We start from the raw sequence: 22203 nt of genomic DNA on the forward strand, positions 1-22203 counted from the left end.
GATTAAGCTACACTGAATATTCCGCGTTTCATCCACTCTAGGATTCTTCAGGCTTATGCCCGAATTCTGTGGCTGTTTATCGTTTTTATATGCTCCTCTTCTATTGAGATTTTAGTTAGCCAATCAGCTTTCTAGTATCCAGCGCGCCCTTCCTATCAGCCAATGGGCATGCATTTTATCGGACAAAGGATCTGTTTTAAAAATAGGTTAGTGTTTTTTTGTTTTTTTTATTGTTAGTTTATATATAAATATATATATGTGTACATAAATATATGCACATATATATACATATATATATATATATATATATATATATATATATATATATATATATATATATATGTGTGACCGTTTATGTATATTCATGTTTATTTAATTTATTTATTTGTTTATTTTCTATTGTTTTTGTTAGTTTTAAAACTATTTTGTATCGCTATCCTAGAGTAAATTTTATCTTGTGAGCACAGTTATTTGCTATTTCTCTTCTACAGTTTTATAGATGTTGGGGTTCTTTAAAGTACAGGATAGCAAGAATACTAGAGTGGATGAAACGTGGAATATTCAGTGTAGCTTAATCGCCATATACATTTTATAACTTACTATATATATATATATATATATATATATATATATGCTAACATATATATATATATATATATATATATATATATATATATATATATATGTTAGCAGGCCGCCCGGTCGCAAGATATGCTTAAATATGATATTTTAATTCATGCAAATTACGTATTTATTATTATGGAGACAATTCTGTATCGATTATTATACTTTACATTTAAAAAGATATGTATGACTTGAGTGCCATCATCTAGAATCGAAACCAAAACATACAACTCTACACCCTCATTCCTTAGCAATTCTGGGCCACCATGCCCTCATATATATACATATATATAAGCATGATGAATCCTAGCGTGGATGAAACGTGGAATATTCCGTGTAGCTTAATTGCCATATATATTTTATAACTTACTACCTAGCTCGTATTGAGCACTGTTAAGTAAATACTTAAAGTTTACGCATAAATTTATACTTCTGTATATTAATTCATGTGATTGAGATTGTCGGACTGACTTCCTCATCTGGTTGTTATTGTCACAACGCTTCTGCCATTTTGCCCTCCGGCCTTCATAAGGTGTTTTGTATCGAACTGGGGAACCGTTTGTTGGGAGTCTCGAACCCAACCCTTTATTATTATTACGGGGGTACCGTGTTCGGACTCCAGCTAGGCTCTGGGATATAGTTGCTGATTCTCTGTTTTGAATGTTACTTTTCACTGCCTTCGTTCAGGATTGAACTCAGCACCTTTGGGTAACTGTAAACTTTGATTCAACGTCTAGGACCACTCGGCCATATGTCACTATAACAACGAAGATGAGGAAGTCAGTCCGACAATCTCAATCAATGAAAACACCTCATCTCAAAAATACAGACAATTACTATTTATGTGATTAAATTAAGTAATCATATATATTCACTTGTCATCTCATTTTTAAATATATATATATATATATATATATATATATATATATATATATATATATGATTACTTAATTTAATCACATAAATTAATAGTAATTGTCTGTATTTTTGAGATGTGTGTGTATATATATATATATATATATATATATATATATATATATATTACGGGCTCCTTCAGTCGTTGATAGACTATGGATACTCACGAAGATGTGCCTGTGCGTGAAATTTTTGTGGCAGGAGGTGCACTATCTCTAACACATCTCTCCTGAGTCGAGATTGTGAAGTGTATGTACAGGCGACTGGAAATAAATGCCGAGATAAGCGGAGAGCACATACAGTTCCTAGAATTCCCAAATGGTCACCCATCTGATACTATCTGGTACTAACCAGGCTCAACGTCGCTTAACTTTGGTTATCTGACGATAGCATATATATGTGTGTGTCAACGCGATTATCATAGTATATATATATATATATATATATATATATATATATATATATATATATATATATATATATATATATATATATATTCCAAAATATTACCAAGTTTATAAATTGAATAATTCTGTAAACTTTAAAGCATGTATAAATATTAATAAGAAGATGAAAGACTCAATATTCGAGATAGAGCACTGAAATAAGAAACTGAATTTCAACTCTGTAAAATAGAAGTTCCTATAAATTTATTATTCGTAAAAAAAATTCAAGTTAAAAACTTAAAATTTCCCTTATGTCATAGAGTTTCAAAGACTTGATCTCATCCTCAGGGGAAAATAGTTAGCAAAATGAAATTCATGAGCAGGCTATACGTTTTGCTGGTTATCAAAATGGCTATGAAAGTTGATAATAATTTAGAAATGTATAGGTTAAATGGAAGTACAGGCTTGATGAGAAAATCATTGCGACTGGACTTTCTTCGGAATAAACTATACATTTCTACATTATTAACAACCTTCATACAAATATGACTTCTATTCATAGTTTGTAGTTTTTAATTCATGTGCTAACCATCAAAATTTATAGCTTGCCTATGAATATAATTTTGTTAACTATTTTCCTCTGAAGATTAGAGTCATTCTTCGAAACTCCATGTAATAAGGAAAATGATTAAGTTTTCCACTTATATTACTTATCGAATAATGAATTTGTTTTAAATTCTAATTACAGAGTTTAAATTCAATTATAAATCCAGCACTTTAGAAAGAAATCCAACTTGGAACATGTTTAAAAATGTGTAAAAAAAAAATAGTCCATTTGACGTGGACATGAAGAATCAAAGAGAACGTCTCGCTTCTTTACCAATTTTGATTTCCCTTTATATCAGTTTCCAGAAAGACAATAACTAAACAGATAATACACATTAATCCTCATCTAGAACTTTCTGAATCATAATTTCACAAAACTCTCTGTTCCGAATGTTTTAAAATAATAATTCTGAATAGTCTATATATGTATCTATAAAATTGTGAATGTGTGTTTGTGAAGACAATTTTCAACCTATATAACGATTTTTTTTTATCTACAAACTTGAAATTTGGAATATAGGGTATTCAGACATGTGAACAACATTTTACTCGGTTTTCATCCGGAAACAAAGGCTTCTCAGGGGTCAAAATTGAAAAATTGGTACATAGAGGGTGGAGGTGGGATCACAGGATTTTTATTTGTTTGATTTCCAGCTGTTTCACGGATGGGCGTGTGTGAAACATTCACATGAAAGATTTGTTATGTTAAGAACAAGTAGGTTTGAAAACACTTTTTAAAGATCGTGTACAGCTGACCTAATGGTTATCTTATTTGATTCACTCTCTTTAGGTTTTGGTTTCGATCTCAGCTCGAGTATTTTTTTTTTTACTTACAAAAAGTGAACAGTTTAGAAGAACTGCACATGTCTCAGTTTCTGTAAGAATTCATGCGTATTTTACGATTGGGCAACGCTGGGCGGCCTGCGAGTAATTTTATAAAACTGTATGTTGCGAACCTTTTAGAATAATAATATTGAATCTAATTTAACAAAACTGTCTGTTTGGAACGTTCTAAAATACAGAAGACATTGATTAAAGAAAGAAAATTGATATAAAATAAGTAACTTCTATTCTCGAAGTTGGGAATTATTTTAAGGATGCAAGAATTCTCGAAGAGGCAGCATATCTGATTAAATGTCAATGTTTATAAGGGTTGTTGTTATGAATACCATTTTGCTGTCGCTATTAACATCCCAAGAAAATAAAATAATGTAGATAAGGACATCCTTAAGAAGCATATGCAGCCACAATTTTTTTTTAGTTTCGAGTTTTTAGAGATTGCAGATAAAATCGTTGGTTTCCCTTATCGTTGTACAGGAATAAATAAAGTTCTTTTTTTGAATTTCTTTCTAAAAAAACATAATTTCTAAAAACAACACAAATTTTACTTTTGTAAACAAGTACAATAGTTTAATATATATATATATCTATATACAAGAGCTCCCTCTCCTCCCCCAACAAAAACCTGCTACCCAATAATTCACAAATAAACCTCACAATTCGTTTTTTTTTTGGGGGGGGGAGGTAATTCAGACTACGGTGCTCATCTTCAGTGTTATTGTCACAAAATTTTGGCCAATGTTACCTCAAACTTTCATCAGTATCTTAATGAGCTCCCAAATCTTCCTCTCGATCTCGGGAATCTTTCTATCAAACAGTAATCTGCATGGGATTTCAAACGGAGCTCTTTTATTTAATCCATGTTCCGTCTCAGCCATGATTGAGTAAAGGTCCTAAATAATACACAGTTTTATTTTGAGTGTTGCCCACAATTAGGATTTAACCTTCAACCTCCAGAAGCACTTGTACTCCCTCGACGTGAATACCCCCTACAAACCCGACAAACAGCTAAATCCCACCCCTTCACTGAAGAGATCCCTCGGTGTAAGAAAGCCTTCTACTCCAATTGCTTCTTCTCCAGAACTGCTAGACTTTGGAACTCCCTTCCGGGATTCTGTTTTCCCAACTGTACTGACATGCAGAAGTTCAAGTGTGATGTGAACAGACATCTTGCTGCTCATCTCCCTTCATAATACCCCTGCAACTTATGTCCCCGATAGTAGCCCCTAATATTCAAAGTGGCACTGTGCCTTGTTTGGGGTGAAAATTGAATAAAAAATCTTTTTTTTTTAAATTACTTGACCAAGTTTGAGTGGATATGCATTGACGAGTGTTGGCAATAGAGATTGGAGGAAAAGTCAACAGCTGTGAATATACTACATTTGAGAATCTTTTTTGTGCTGACAATATAACACACATGCACACACACACACACACATGCACACGCATCTTAATAAAATTATACCAACAACTTGTGTGGTTTTTACCACAAAGCGATCATCAGGCTATACTGTACTGTTGATTTAAATAAAATTAAGCTGTTTTAACCGTAATATAGGTATGATCAATAAAAACAAACTTTTGCATTTATTCATTTAAACTGAGATCATTTATGACTTTTCTACACCTGTAACTGCAGATATGTGAGTTCTTGTTACCATTTATTTGGCATCAGGTTGTGCTTGCGGGCGCTTAACAGTCGAGATTCTAATCACAACAATCAACCCAGCAGACACTGGCCATTTCGGTGGCCTTTTATCTGGAAGCATGAGGCATTCGTTCTGGCTAGTCATAGGAGAACCACACTCCCAGGACTTACTTCCTATCTTTTTGGTAGAGTAAGTCATTACTCACTGCTTGAGGCGCTCCAACTAAAGGACTTTGACAGGGCTGAGCAGGCAATTTTTAAAGGGACAGAATGCTCTTTCTTTAGGAGGGAGGGGCCGCTGGCTGGATTCTCCCCACCTTCCGGCCTTGTGTCACATTTTCATGTGATGCAAAGGACGTTAATAACAGTAATTCAAGATCGCTGATACATGCCAGTCGACATTCTGATCTTAACAATCAGTCCAGCAAACACTGGTCCATTTTGAGAGCCTTTTATCTGGCCAACTATTACTTTGGCTTGCATTGAGTAGGATTGCAACCACTATCTTTAGACAATGCACACCTGTGACCGTAGAGATTAATGCTTCTATGAACAATGGAAGACCAGATAAGAACGAAAACGTGGATTTATAAGACCAAAATATTCGACCTTGATCGCCCTTTGGTGTCCGTGGCACAGTGTATATATGCGTTGAGTCTTTATGATTCTAGGTGAGCATTGTCTGAAGATAGCGCTTCCATACTTCTCTGACACGATTGCATGCATTGTTGGAAGTATTTATTTTTATCGGTCAGAGTGGTTCTTTTTCTTTTTTTTGAGTATTGACTCTTCCCACTTTCAGATCTTGTGTCACATCTTTCAGTTGTGTGTTCGAAAGAAGTAAATACCAGCTCTAATTACCATCCAGCTCTTTGCCACTGTCTTCAATATTGTGTCTCTTAAATATTCGGAAATTTGAGCAACTCTGATGAGGACTTAAACTAAATTGCCTGAACTCCAAAATCATATTTCAAGTTGTCCTTTTGTTCTTTCGGAGACGGTAGCACCAAAATTAAATAACGTTATATATATAATATATATATATATATATATATATATATATATATATATATATATATATATATATATATATATATATATATATATATCGTGTTATTATCACGCACAATGCTTGTCTTGAAATCTTTTAGAAAAGTTTCCATTAAGTTAGTTTCGAAACTTAAATCAATTTACCAGAATTTCGAAGCGATTCATTCAATATTCTAACTGTAGTATATCTTACGTGTGTGCTTACATGTAAGAATTTCTTATCAACGAATAATGATGACGTTTAATCACTGGATATTGTTGCCGTATTAACTGCTGCGGGCTTTATACTTGTATAAGCATTGTTAATAACCTTGGGCTTCTATTCATTAGACGAAACGCAGAACTGTCCAGACATTGATGGAACATTGCCACTAATATTAAGCGAGAATTATAATGAAGAACAAATAGAAAGTTTCAGGTTAGAATGAGATAACCAATAGTTATGTTGAAACTTTCGGATAAATTTCCAAGTAGACGTTTTTTTTATATACCTTGGCCTTCGGGATCAAAGTGTAGCATCTGTTCAGGCAGATACTTCAAGCTATGACTAGCTATGACTTGCTATAACTAGCAAAGACCAGATGTGGGGGCAACCCCACATGCCTGACCATTAACCAGCTCCCATTTCCCACCTCTCGGGAGCTGGTCCCCTTTTTCCATTCCCCCTCCCTTCACTCCTCACATTAAAAATCAGCCTTGTGCCTAATTTGCTCGGTGGGGGAGCAAATAAATACCATCTGTTCAGGCAGATACTGCAAGCAAAGACCATATGTGGGGGCGACCCCACATATAAGACCTTGGTCAATGTAGGGGCAACCCTTCATACCAATTGTCACTATCCAGCTCCCCTACTCCCCGGGGAGTTGGTCCCCATTTCCCCTTCACTCCTCACTTTAAAAATCGGCCTCGTGCCTAATTTGCTCGGTGGGGGAGCAAATAAATACCATCTGTTCTGCAGATGCTGCACTTAAGATAATTTGTACCAGTCAATGGAGGGGAAACCCTCTATACTGGGACAATTATAATTTTTGGTAACCAGAGTGCCCCCTTTTGCCTACTTTTAGGGGAGCTGGGAGCCCACATTAAAAACGGCCTTGTGCCTAATTTGCTTTGGTGGGGAAGCAAATAAATACTTAATTAGCTGTTTGTGCCTTCGGGACAAGATCAAAGTGTAGTATCTGTTCCGGCAGATATTGCAAGCTATGACTAGCTATGACTAGCAAAGACCAGATGTGGGGGCAACCCCACATGCCTGACCTTTAACCAGCTCCCATTTCCCACCTCTCGGGAGCTGGTCCCCTTTTCCCCTTCCCCCTCCCTTCACTCCTCACATTAAAAATCGGCCTTGTGCCTAATTTGCTCGGTGGGGGAGCAAATAAATACCATCTGTTCTTCAGATGCTGCACTTCAATTTCTTGTTCTCTGTCAGTGAAGGACACAGCCTTCACGACTGAGACAATTTTTATTTTTGTACCTTTTCTCCACATTAAAAAACGACCCTGGTGTCCGTGGGGAGACATTGTAAATAGGTACAAAATATCTGATATTTCCCCCAAATCTCTGGCCTTGATGGAGAGGAGACTAAAACCTGCTGCTATGGTTTCAAATGATCTGAAATAACAGCAAAGGTTTGATTCCAAGTATTTTTCATATGTTATATTTCCCTTCTTAGGTTTTCATACATAAAGTAAATTTCACAGTGTATAAGGATTATTTGATATTGGAGATATTTATAATCGCACACTATTTCCAAAATGATGAGATATAACATGAGAAATATTTGGAATCAAGTCTCCCTTTTTGTTATTTCAGATCATTTGAAACCATAGCAGCAAGTTTTACTCTCCCCTTCATCAAGGCCAGAGGTTTTGGGGATATATATATATATATATATATATATATATATATATATATATATATATATATATATATATATATATATAAACAATATTGCTATACTCGTAGCCAAATTGAATATTGAAATGCTCATATCTTTGGTTCTATGAGACGAAACTACATGAAAATTTGAAGACTTTGAAGTAAAAAAGCATCATATTTTTTTAAACCAATAAAATATGCCCAAATTTGCCTACACTTGCATATATAGTGTCCTGGCAGGCTAGCTTTAGTTTTGATGCATTATGATGAATTTTGCTTAGTTGTCTCCCGTGTGGCATTGCCAGGCCACTAACATATCCGAGTTGTCAAGTAGAAAGCATATTGTCGGTCAGAGGGCTTTGTCACATACAATTTAAGATATACCAAATATCCTAAGTTGTTATGATTTTCCTGAAAGTTGACAATATTCCGGATTTTTGGAAGCATAAAATATAGCCATCTTTATCTTTGAAATTCAAACAGGACAATAAAATTTCGTAGCGAAAAGGGAAATAACTCATAGGTTAAATGAAAACTTACTTCCATTTATTAACACAGCTGATGTTGTTTATGGTAATAATTAAAAATATAACATATATATATATATGTGTGTGTGCATGCGTGCAAGAAAACTTTAAGTCGACTTACGCTTTCCAAGTTACAATTTATTTAAATTTTGAACCTTAGCAACTATTTTTACTGGCTAAAGATCCATATAAAACAGGCCACAAAAAATGCAATCATTTGACAAAGATCAAAGGTTAACAAATATAGTTAGACATAGATACTGTTGGTATTAACCTCCTTAACCACCTCAGATAAGATGTGGCACAAGGTCAATTTAATGTGCAAGATATCGAGCACTTTTCAATTATCAGGTTTATTGAAAGAAGTTATAATCCCGCCATTCCAGTTTGGTAGGCAACAAAAGAGTTGGAAAAATATATGAACACATTTAATACACTTTTAGGTTTTTTTAATGTTCATATGTGGAAGCCGTTGTAGTAACTCATTAACTAGTCTATGTGACGTATTGTGACGTCATTCAGTGTACTTCCGGTATTATATACAGAAAAAAGGATAAATTTGTCTTATTTGAATAATTAAAACTCTTCTTTTTTTTTCTTTTTTTTTACACAGTGGTCACCACTTATCAAAGCCCGGAAGCATCTCAGGGATAAGGGTTATTGCAAGTACAGTACGTTAGTGTGGAGATTTATTGAAGTGTTTACTTAAGGGGCGGTTCATTACGAATTTGTTTACGTTGGACTTGAAGACATCCAGGTTGGAGTCAGGTGGGAAGCAGGCAGACGGAACAGAGTTCCACAAGCGTGCAGTTCTAAGAAAGAAGCTTTATTCATGGAATCTACGTTTTGATTTAGGCACAGATATAGAGTGGGGATATTTTTTCACAGTGGATTCGGCTAGACAGGTGTTTTTCGTGAAAGATTGGCGAGGGGGGACCAGAGATTGGAGTTCAGACGAGCACCTGCCATGGAAATAACGATAAAACAAGGATAGGCTCGCAACGTCTCTTCTGTGGGAGAGAGGTTGCAGGGAAGAGAAAAGGGCATCCTCCACTAAGCCACGAAGTCTATTTTGTATTCTGTCAAGGCAGGATAGGCTGTTTTTCGCAGCTCCTGCCCAGATATGGCAGCAGTATTTCATCGTTGGACGTACTTGGCTTTTATATAGATAGAGAATTGCATCAGTAGTGAGATATCTTCTGGAGCGGTAGAGGGATCCCACCATCTTTCCAGCGACCGTACGTGTTCCATTTCAGATCAGGAGTAAAGGACAAAACCAGAGGCTTCTCCTAGACAAGAGCCATCCATTTCAATTGATGATAAATAAAATGCCATAACTTGGTGAATATCGTATGAATTTGAATAACATTTTGGGAAATAACTAAACTTAAAGCAACTTTTTGATGGTAAATTTTCATTTTTTGTGACGTATATTTAGTGAAATATTGATATTTTACTAATCGGCAATGATTAAAATCCATATTATTTAGATTCTTTGAACTCCTGTTTTCATTTTGAGTTTTATTTCCCCAAGGTTTCGGTCGATGTACGCTCAAACCTTTTTCAAGTGTATCTTGTCGAACTTGGGAATGTTTCTGTGAAACTCGGGAATCTGCCCGAAATTTTGAACAAAACCCTTTATTTAATCAATGAGGGTAGCATTTTCTCGTCCCGTCAGCCATGACTGGGAAGAAGTCCTAAGTAATTCGCAGTTGTATTTTGAGTGTCATCCCTACTAAGGTTTGAACCTTCAACCTCCAGAGAAGGGAAACTTTACAACAGAATTTTACCAAGTAATTCATCCACTTCACCACAGATCCATCGACAAGATACACCTGAAGAAGGTCGACGGAAACATTGTAAAATAACACTCAAAATGAGAACAGTAGTCCGAAGAATACAAATAACACAAATAATCCAATTCCCATCTCAAAAATCCACCCCTCCCAAAGATAAGTTATTGAAATCATCAAAATGTTTCTCAATTTATACTGTGATTTAATTTCCTATTTTAAAGTAAAAATGTTCTTTCTCTTTTCCTTTCATTTATAATAATTAATTTCAAGAATCCTTGCTACATTTTCAAGTAATTATTTCTTGAATAATTCCTTCATTGTAATATTTAATCTTCATTTTTTTTTTCCAGGAATCTAAGCTTTTTTTTTCCTGAGATATTTATCAATTATATTTATTAGCTAACATATTGCCCTCTCTTGTTTCCAGCATGCGAATGCGTGGTGTACCAAAGCTATGGTAACTCTAAAGGACGATTCACATCACCAAACTTTCCTGAGACATACCCCAGAAACATTAACTGCATTTTATACACATTCATCGGTGACTTAGGAGAAATCATAGAATTAACATTTTTGGAGTTTGATTTAAAAATGCCGGCGAAAGACGGGTAAGTACCATTTTTGATTCTTCATTTCATTTACAGGGTGTTCTCGCAAAAAAAAAAAAAAAGATGTAAAAATGTACTCACACTTCGCATGACGATAAAACCTTTATTTTAACAAGAAACATTACTACATTTTCCAGTAATTGTTTCTTAAATAATTCCTTCATTGTCATATTTAATGTTAATATTTAATGTTTAATGGAATACGATGTTAATATTCAATGTTTAATGGAATACAGAAGATATCTTTAATTGAAAAATCATGCTTGCAAATGTTCAGATTGATCGTCATTATTGTCCAGAAAATGCTGACAACAGTTAAAGAGTGTGTACATTTTTGTAACACTTATATATATCTATATAGCTATAAAAGTGAAAGTGTCTGCCTGTGTACATTTTCATACGCAATAACTCTGTCAATTTTCAGTCTAGAAACTCGAAATTTGATAAACAGAGTATTGAGATTTGGGAAAATCTTTGTAATCCGTTTTCAGAGAGAAATTTGGCTGTTAAGAGGTCAACGTTCAACGATTTGACCAAACTCCACCGACAATTTTGGGTTTACACACTTGAAATTTTAGATATAGGTTCCTTGGACATGGATCTTTCGTAATAACTTGATTTGAGCCCAAAACAATAAATTTTAAGGGGTCATAATAGGGGTCAAAATTAAAAACATTAACCGCTATTTTATTATTTTTATTTTTTGCTCAATATACACCTCCAAACACCCGGGCAACGCTGGGCTGAAATGCTAGTATATATATATATATATATATATATATATATATATATATATATATATATATATATATATTAGTGTTGGGACGATTATTCGGAATCGGTAATCAGAAATTTAGGGGGTATCTGGATCAGTATTGGAATCGGAAATTCCATTGCACGCCTGTGGAACTCTGTTCCGTCTGCCTGCTTCCCACCGGACTACAATTTGGATGTGTTCAAGTCCAATGTTAACAAATTCCTAATGAACCTCCCCTTAATTAAACACTTCATCAAATCTCCACACTAACGTAATGTACTTGCAATAACCCTTATCCCTGAGTGGCTTCCGGGCCTTGATAAGTGGTGATCACTGTGTAAAAAAAAAAAAAAATTGGGCCTATTTTTCAATGCCAAAAACGATTCCTTAAATTGTCTTTTTTATTTGATTTTGTTTAAAGCAAAATCTTCACTGCTGGTTGTAATGATAAAAATAATAAACATTTATTGATTTTAAAATACCAGTAAAACTAGAATTTATAGATCACCTTCCATAAATGTATTTTTTAGTCTTGACAAAATATCTGCATATTAAAATGTGTTTTCCGAATAATCTGGAAAAAATAACAAACCTTTTGTAAAATATTTAGATTTATAAAAAATCAGAATCAGGAATTCCGTATGAAATCGGGAAAAATATTGGACTCGTCCCATCACAAATATATATACAAGAATAAAAAAAGCATTGGAAATGCGAAAGGATATAGGGATGGTATGCCAAAAAGTATACAAACAAGATAGCTATGAATGGCTAGGCACATGGAAATAGAATTGCATCCAAAGTATAGCCCTATAGCTTTTCTCCAATCTTCATTCTGTGCCATCATTATGGTTGTAAAAAGCTATAGGGCTATACTTTGGATGCAATTCTATTTCCATGTGCCTAGCCATTCATAGCTATCTTGTTTGTATACTTTTTGGCATACCATCCCTATATCCTTTTGCATTTCCAATGCTTTTTTTATTCTTGTTAATTAGTATTTTTACTTACAGTCTTATTTTTAAACTTACATTCATGATAGTATTGTCTTTTTTAGGAGGCGGCTCATTGCCGCCTCCATTAGTAGCAGGTCGCTTCCTGCTGGGTTTTAGGTCTTTGGGTTTTGGGCCTTAGGAGTTGCCTCTTGGTCCTCCATCGGTTCTATATTACATAGAGAGTGCTACCGCCTCTCTGATAAAACAGTTAGAGTATTATAAAGTTCTAAAATGTTCATACCTTCACTATTAAATTTTTCTTGACTTTCTTGCAGCTTCTTTTGCGGTTAATTTAACTTATTTCCTTTGGCGTTTGGTGAGTTCTTAGAAGAACTGGTCTGATCTACTTTTCTTAGCGAGCTAAGAGATTCAGCTGCATTTAACAATGGTTGCTATAGTGTATTTTTACGCATGCGTGAGAATTTCAAGTTTCCTCCTTATTTTTCAATAGTTTGACAGTAGTCATGTGTCTTTCTGCCAAGAGCGACAGATGTCAGTGTTAGCCGTGATCGTCTAGAGGTTAGGACCCCACGTTGTGGCCGTGCTAACTTAGGTTCGAATCCTGGGCACAGCATTGACATTTTGTACATATTTTACAGTCCAAAATCTGAAGAATTATTTGTTTTTATAACATTGTTTTTTGACGTCGTACTTGCTGATAGGTTACTCTTATAACAATTTTGATCAACTGAGATAAAGATTTCGTGGTTTCATTAACGCTGGTGGGTTACTGTTTAAAGAAAAAACCTTAACGTTCACCTCAAATATTCAGCGTCCAAGAAATATAGGCCACTGGCAAACTGGAACGTCTGTGAGCATCCGATGTATTATTTGGAGCTGTCTCTTTTGAGAGAAGTTCCGTGTTCGAAGTGGTCTGTCTACATTGGGTATATAGTGTTTAAAACTTATTACACGTAATCTTCTTTAATTATGGAGTTAGCTAAAAAGCGATGGGTCACTGCACTTCTCCGTGTAAAGAGCAGTCGATTGATGCTTGAACTGTTGTCAGAGACCGTTCGTACACCGAGATGCATCGTCTCAAAAGAAAGAAGAAAGAAGAAGAAAGAAGAAAGAAGAAAGAAGAACAATTGGCCATTTTTGTACCCTTTTTTTTTTGTTCTCTTTTGACATTTTAACCGACGTTCTGACACTCGCTGGATTCGTAAGACACTTCTCTGTAAGAATATGTGCTTTTTGAAACTTATAAGTTGATTTTAGTTGAGATTTGGATAGTTTTGTTTTGTAGGCGTATATAGGCGTGTACGGGCCATCCCTATATAGAGAGTGCTACCGCCTCTCTGATATATATATATATATATATATATATATATATATATATATATATATATATGTTTTATTTTTTTTATTACCGTTTTATCTGTTTGGTTACATATGCTTCGGATGTTGGACCGTGTTTACGATCTAACAGCCTCGTTAAACTTATAGAAATCCAACAACTGTAAGGTCTGACGAGGCTGTTAGATCGTAAACACGGTCCAACATCCGAAGCATATGTAACCAAACAGACAAAACGGCAATAAAAAAATATAACACGTATTTGCTCTGCAATAGTATTGAGCACTCTCTTCATGGTTTTACTAATTACCAGTTTTACCACACACACACACACATATATATATATATATATATATATATATATATATATATATATATATGAGAAGAGCACTCGTTCCAAAACATTGTTTTGCATGAAAAATAAATATTTGGACCTTGGAATGTAACTCTGCTGTTGTCTATTTATATATGCTCTGTTATTACACTGAACGTACATTGAGCTTCTAAACAAGGAGTGGTAAACACAAAGAGTAAAATATAATTGAAAAATGAAATATAAAAATATTTTACCAAACGCACATACACACACAATTATATATATATAGTGGGTGTGTGTGTCTGTATGTGGAAATATGTTATTTTCAATTATATTTCTCCGTTTATTTATACCAATCCTTTAATTTATTAAGCTTAATGTAATTACAGAGCATATAATAAATAAATGGCAAAAGTCTATATTTCAAATTTCAAGATGTTGATTCAAGAACTGTGCATGTCAACACAATTAAAGGAATAAATTGTAAGATGGTCAACATAAATTTAGAATATCGGCTTTTGCTATTTATTTGTTATATATATATATATATATATATATATATATATATATATATATATATATATATATATATATATATATATACATGAATTGTTTTATTTTCAAACATTTTTATGAAAATTAGGTTGAGTAGAAGGATGTTTTGGGAAACACATTTAATTGCTTTTTCATAGAATATATATATATATATATATATATATGAAAACATATACAATATGTCTCAAAAATGTAAAAATGTACTCACACCTCGAATGATGATAAAACCCTTATTTATGAACATGGAGTGGAATGGAATATCTTCTGACACAGGAGATTAATATAATTGAACAATTCTATTTGCAAATAGTCAAATTGATGACGACAATGCTCATAACACTTAAAGTTTGAGTACATTTTTTGAGACACCCTACATTTATATATATGTATATATACATAAATTCCGTGTTTTAGAATTTGGGTCACTGGATAACAGTGGTATTACGCCAAGCATTTTAAACTATTATTACTGATTTGATAGGCAATATTATTAATTGTAGGCTTTTGGGTTTTTACGTAACTAAGGTGTTTTAAACGTTTTAAAAATTTGTTTTGGAATGTATTATTTTTGTGTTATTAACTAAAATTTGTCTTAAATCGGAGGGGAAGACAGTGATGTTTTTGCAGATGTTGATAAATTCAGATAGAATTCACAGATGCATGGTGAGGCGGCAGGATATAGTAGTGGTTGTAAAAGCAATGTAGCTATTAACTCCATTATGAGTATGGAAGTAATACTCTTCAAAAAGAAATGTCAGTTCTCTTTCAACTGGCAATCTTGTAATTTGTGAAGTTGTATTTGTTATAATAGACCTTTGATTTCCTTTGGGAGTAGATTAGAGGATACGATTATTATTATTAGGTTAAGGAAAAGGGAATAGGAAACGATGATGATGATTCTTTTAAGAATTATTAGTGTCAAGCCAGTTAAATGGAATCAGGAATTAAAAAAATGGTATTTTAGGGTGGGGTATATGAATCGGTATCAAGTTCGGAAAACTTGGTTTCTATTTTCCAATGCCAAAATATGATTCTTTTAGTTGTTTTTTTTTCTTTTTTGTGTGTGTTTTTGTTTGTATGTTTTTGTTTAAAACTTAATTTCCTAATGTTGCAACTAATGACAAAATGATAAATATTTGTTGATTTTAAGCTACCAGTAAAGCAAAAATTAATAGATAACCCCAAAGTATATTTATACGTTTGCGAAAATATGTATTGGTTGTGGTTTTGTGGTAAATCGAAAATAAAACGAAATACTATAGTTAAATATTTAGATATTTAAAAAGAATCGTAATTAGTAATTGTTTTGGAATCGGAAATTTAGAACAGAATCGGTTATTATATCGGAATCGGGAAATTATTGGAATCGTCCATCTATATAATATTCTGATTGTTCTTTCTTTAATTAGTCCGCACGTTATGCTTTGAAAATGTCCAAATATAAATTTTGAAGGCCAACTTGCTTTTAAAAAAAGGCTAAATTCGAGAAATTTGGCTTTATAAAGGCAAATCTGACAACACTGAAAGCGCCCCCTTAAGTAAGACATTTTATCAGATCTCCATTACTAATGATTATTATGATATTGTCCCATTGATTACTGTACACGCAATAACCCTTATCCCCGAGTGCCATCCTGGCCTTGATAAGTGGTGACTTACATGTAAAAAAAAAGCAACAAAAAAAAGAATATGAGAGTGAAATCCTTTTGATGTGGCCTCGTTTCAAAGATAATAATATATGATCATTTTTGCACGCTGTCTGGTACCGTCACAAAGGATCAAACAAAAATAAATAAATGCGACTTGACATTTTTTTTTTAAATTGCAAATGAAATGTATTTATTCATGGTTCTTTCAAAAACAATGCATTTCATTATTTTTCCAAAGTTTCTTTGCACACAGATGTGCTTTTCCTTACATTTTCTGCCGCCGCTACCAGCCAACGCTTTCTTGCCTTCAATTTTCACACGTCCATCTTGCCTGATGCGCACATTGCTTCTCTCCCAACCACGTGGAGTATTTTTATCTTCTTTCTTCTAACGCAAGCTCGAGTGCGCAACTTCTAATTTACATACATGCTTTAACGACTGCTGCTGCTAATATTTTCGCTAGACAGCTATCATTCGGTTGCTGCTGATATTTTCACAAGCGCTCATAGTGATCTGTTACACTATATATATATATTTTTTTTCTTACTTGAAATCAATTTCTATCGTTGTTCCACTTTCAATGTGTTAGATTAGATTCTTGATTCCTGAAAGAAAAAAAGCGCGCGAATAAATGAGTTTGGCGAAACAAGAGTCACGTGCCATGTTATATTAGCAGCGCGCGTATAACGGGAAGACATTATTAACAAAACAAGAAAAATGAAATAATATATACCTTTTTTTCGTCATTCCCGCTCCCGAAAATATTGCAGCTTAAAGTGATAAGCGATATTAAAGATCTTTCAGATAAACCTTCTCCAGTAAGAATTGTATGATTTTCATGGGAAACGCTAACACTCATACGTTGAAATCTGTGTCTCTGTAATTGTCGATCATATTTATTGCCTAACAACAGTCTTCTATTAAATTTAGAATCTAAAGAGCACCTGCTTTCTAATTTCCATTGTTAAATATTAACGAGATTTTTGCCAAGAGTTGCTATTCTTCCATGGAATTAAGATTAATGTAGGTAGAGAAATACACAGGCTGCTCTAATAATATTAATTGATTTATGACCTCTCAATGAATATATATATATATATATATATATATATATATATATATATACATATATATATATATATATACATATATATATATGTATGTATATATAGTAATTTATAAAATATATATGGCGATTAAGCTACACTGAGCATAAGCCTGAGGAATCCTAGAGTGGATGAAACGCCGAATATTCAGTGTAGCTTAATCGCCATATATATTTTATAAATTACTAACTAGCTCTACCTACGTATTGAGCACTTTTGAATACTTTCGTATATTAATTTTGTATCAGTAAATGAAGTAGTTATATATATATATATATATATATATATATATATATATATATATATATATATATATATATTACATTTTTACCCCAAACAAGGCATATTGCCAGTTTGATGTAGGGGGTTACTATCAGGGACCTAAGTTGCAGGGGTACTATGGAGGAAGTTTAGCAGCAAGATGTCTGTTCACATTACATTTGAACTTCTGCATGTCAGTACAGTTGGGGAAGCAGGAAACCGGAAGAGAATTCCAAAGTCCTGCCATTCTAGGGAAGAAGCTATTAGAGTAAAAGGCCTTCTTACATCTAGGGATCTCAATTGTGTAGGGATGGGACTTTTAAGGGTTGGGAATTCTGCTTTTGAATATAAGCAGTGTTGCCTGAAGAGGTCTCTAGTTACTAAATAAAGACCGAAACATGCTCATGACTGTGTAGCAACAAATTGCTGCTTATATACAGACAAATTGAAAATGTAACTTTCTCTACTTCCATACTGAGCACTCTTGCATTAACCTCGTTATATTTCACTGGTCACCCTACCTTTGAAAAATAACAACCTCAAATTATATATATATATATATATATATATATATATATATATATATATATATATATATATATATATACTAGCAAGCCGTCCGGTCGTAAAATACGTTTAAATATGATAGTTTAATTCATGCAGATTTCGAATTTATTATCATGGAGCAAATTCTCTATTCATTATTATATTGGACCTAATACATATGGTAATGGTTTCAAAAGTTGAAAACAATGACTTCGGTGTCATCGTCTGGAATCGAACCAAAAACCGTCAGCCCTCCAGCCATAGTCGTTATTTAACGCTTCAGCTACCATTGTTACTGTTTAAACTATCGGTGAATGGATTAAAAATAGTTAAAAGTTAAGCTATTTCAAACTAAAAATCTACATGTACACATGCTCTGAAGTTAGTCATTTTACATCCGCCGAGCCATTTTTACAGGTTAAAACACAAATCAAAAGTGAACCCCATGTCTAAACACCCTATATATCAGTTCAATTTCAAGTCTGTAGACTAAGTATTCTGAGAGGAGTTTGGTAAAGAGTTTTCGCACACACACTGACAAGGTCGCTTTATGATTACTTCATTTAATCACATAAATGAATACACAAAAATATAATTTTATGCATAAATTTTCAGTATTTACTTCAACAGTGCTCAATACATAGGTAGAGCTAGGTAGTAATTTATGAAAATATATATGGCAATTAAGCTGCACAGAATATTCCGCATTTCATTCTCATGAGAATTCGTTAGGCTTATGCAAAAAGTTGTGGTTATCGTGCGTTTATATATACGCACATAACACAGATTTTTTTCCTGAAGAGTAGCTCTCTTGTAAGCATTTAAAATATTCATGTAAGATTCTTTGAATTTCAATTTCTTTGTAAGATTCCTTATGCTTTTAATTTTAAACATATCCATTGACCAGAATCATTTAATGAATGCTGATTAAAATTGGAATAAGGCTTCTATATATGAGGTTCGATGATCGATGCCTCCATTTAGTCTCGAGAAACAATGGATATTTCCTGTAAGTGCAGCTGCATGTGTAATTTTGAGGCAATGGTTGCAGAATCCCCGACAACACCTCTCCTGAATAGGCATCGCTTAAGTCTAGTGGCAAGGAGAAGTGCTAGCCGACTGGAAATAATGCTGAGATAAGCATTGAAATTCCATATAAGATTCACACATTTTATATAAAATTCACAAATTAAATACATACCTGGTTCTGGATATGACCTTAAACTATATCCAGTGGTGAGGCTCCAGCTTGCGGGCTTTGGGGAGTGTGGAGCCACCCTTTAATTCCCATTGCTCCCAGGTCCATTCTGACACGGAGTGGTAGTACATGTTAGGGTTCCAACTATGGGTTAAATAGAAACCGACTTGAAAACAACAAATATATTCTATTAAAAAAAAGTATTCTTAAATCTTTGGATTCGGCATTAAATAAGCTGAAAAGGGTTGATATGCCGTTAAAAAAAAACAACCAACCAAATACATACCTAATTAAGATCAGAGGTTACATCGGCTGAAACGTTATGAAAATTACAACAAAATCCGAACAATCCAATTGATATGAATGATTAATCTTTACATTAAAAATCATGAAAACAAAAACATGATTATTTGCCTTAAAACAATCAAACGAAACCTTTGCGATAAATATAATGTTGAATTATCCTAGATTAAAGTTGACAAGAGTTATCCCCCTTTGCTAATCGTCCATTTTGATTAGATGATTAAGGTGGATGGCATTGTCGTCTAATTTGATCAGCAAATGTTTTGTTGACCTTTCAGCCAATCAAAATTGACCTACACTCAATATGAGTTCAAACAGTTTGAGGCAGAAGTCGTTCGATTATTCTGAACGTTAGTAGACAAGAAGACTGCAATTTTTAACGCAATTAATGCAGTGTTTTTTTTTGTTATTTGTAAAGAAAATTCTCTTTGGTGTAATTCTCAACATCTAATTTCTTCATTTGCTTTCATTATTCGAAAATCATTGGCAAAAGTAATTACATATTAAACTAGAAAATGAATATATAATGAATATTTTATATGTACTGTATTCTCAATTATGTATGGCAGAATCACGTTAACCCATCTGTTTCCATTAGATCACTGAAGTTAAGCATCGTTCAGTCTAGTCAGTACTAAAATGGGTGACTATCAAATAGGTAATATATCAGAATATTTCCTCTCCTAAATGCATACATTGACCGACCCAAAATAGGGCATCTCTCCCAGTATACTCCTTGAGTGTGTGTATATATATATATATATATATATATATATATATAGTAAGTTATGAAACTATATATGGCAATAATAAGCTGCACAAAATATTCCGCGTTTCATTCTCGTGAGAATTCACCAGGGTTGCCTGACGAATGCTCACGAGAATGAAACACGGAATATTCTGTGTAGCTTAATTGCCATATATATTTTCATAACTTACTACCTAGCTCTACCTATGTATTGAGCACTGTTCAAGTAAATACTGAAAATTTATAGATAAAATTATATCTTCATTTATTAATATATGTGATTAATTGAAGTAGTCATATATATATATATATATATATATATATATATATATATATATATATATATATATATATGATGTTTTTGTTGATCGAAAGCTGAAAAAGCAGCAGTGTACAAATTATAATTATGTATACATTATATAAATACACACACACACACACACACACACACACACACACATATATATACATGTTGTAAACGCCTAGTAATTATCCTGATATGTTAATCTAAATGATAAAAAAATACTTAAAAATAAATATATAAATAGAACTAACATATTTATATACGCTCTAACATATTCAGCAATCTAAAAATATAAGAAACACAGCGTATTCAGATGTATTTGCATACACAAACACACACACACATATATATGTATATATATATACACACACTTATATATGCACAAAATTATCTCCATATATATGTATGTGTGTGTGTGTGCATGTATATATCAGCTTAATGAAAATATGATTTACATTAGAATTACCTATGTAGCAAATCTGACTCGATCTGAACTTTAATATTTAACAACTTTCTTGTAGAATATTAGAATGTAAAGGTCAGTGGATGATATGTTTTTGTATTGTTTTGTGTTAATTGTCTTTGCACTTTTTCTATCTACCTATCTATCTATCTATCTATCTATCTATCTATCTAACTTTGTGTGTGTGAGTTCATTATTTATGCACTCGGAAACGGTTTGGCCGATTTTTAAAAAAAATTTTCCACGAAGGTACTTGATGTGTTTGGGAGTGTTCTTAGATAGGTTTTGTATGGGAATGCTCCCGAGAAGTATCGAAAGTCGATAATCGAAACAATCCGATTAAAAAAAAAGAAAGTCCAATTTGGAGCAAAGTTAACACTTTTCTTCAGCATAATATCACAAGGGCGTTTGAGAAGTTTTATCACTGCACAAGCAGAAACGCTCAGCCTATAAAATCAACAGCAGATTCTTTCATAAGACAGAGACACGTTCAAAATGAATGTTTCTTTTTGTTGGAGCACAATTGAACCATGATACTTTATTTCTGTACGTTTAGATATAAATTAAGTAATTATGTAAAAATAATTTCATAAAATCTCTTTAAATAAGTAGGCTCTTTGATAAGACAGGGGCGCGTTCAAAATGAATGTTTCTGTTTCGATTAAAATCGAACCATGATATTTTGCAATTTACAGTTTGAATCAATCCATTATTTTAAGATAACTTTATAAAATCAACAGAATTTTCTATACAGTCCAATGTTGACTACAATGTATTGTGGTTGCAACATCTGGACTGATGCATCTACCACTATCCTATCCCTAATTC

At 33.2% G+C, this 22203-nt stretch overlaps 1 protein-coding gene across 19 annotated transcripts in view; it reads left to right on the top strand.

The window, feature by feature from the left end:
- The window catches only part of LOC145247280 (suppressor of lurcher protein 1-like), a 1714203-nt gene that overhangs the window by 657674 nt on the left and 1034326 nt on the right, over positions 1–22203 (top strand). For all 19 annotated transcript variants that reach the window (XM_080108885.1, XM_080108889.1, XM_080108891.1 and 16 more), the window contains one exon: positions 10698–10878. In XM_080108885.1, the coding sequence (XP_079965011.1) occupies positions 10698–10878 (181 nt within the window). The remainder of the gene's footprint in view (positions 1–10697; positions 10879–22203) is intronic.

Source organism: Euprymna scolopes, chromosome 25 (genome assembly GCF_053919585.1).
Source record: "Euprymna scolopes isolate OS-2025 chromosome 25, ASM5391958v1, whole genome shotgun sequence".
In the NCBI taxonomy this organism is placed as follows: Eukaryota; Metazoa; Mollusca; class Cephalopoda; order Sepiida; family Sepiolidae; genus Euprymna; species Euprymna scolopes.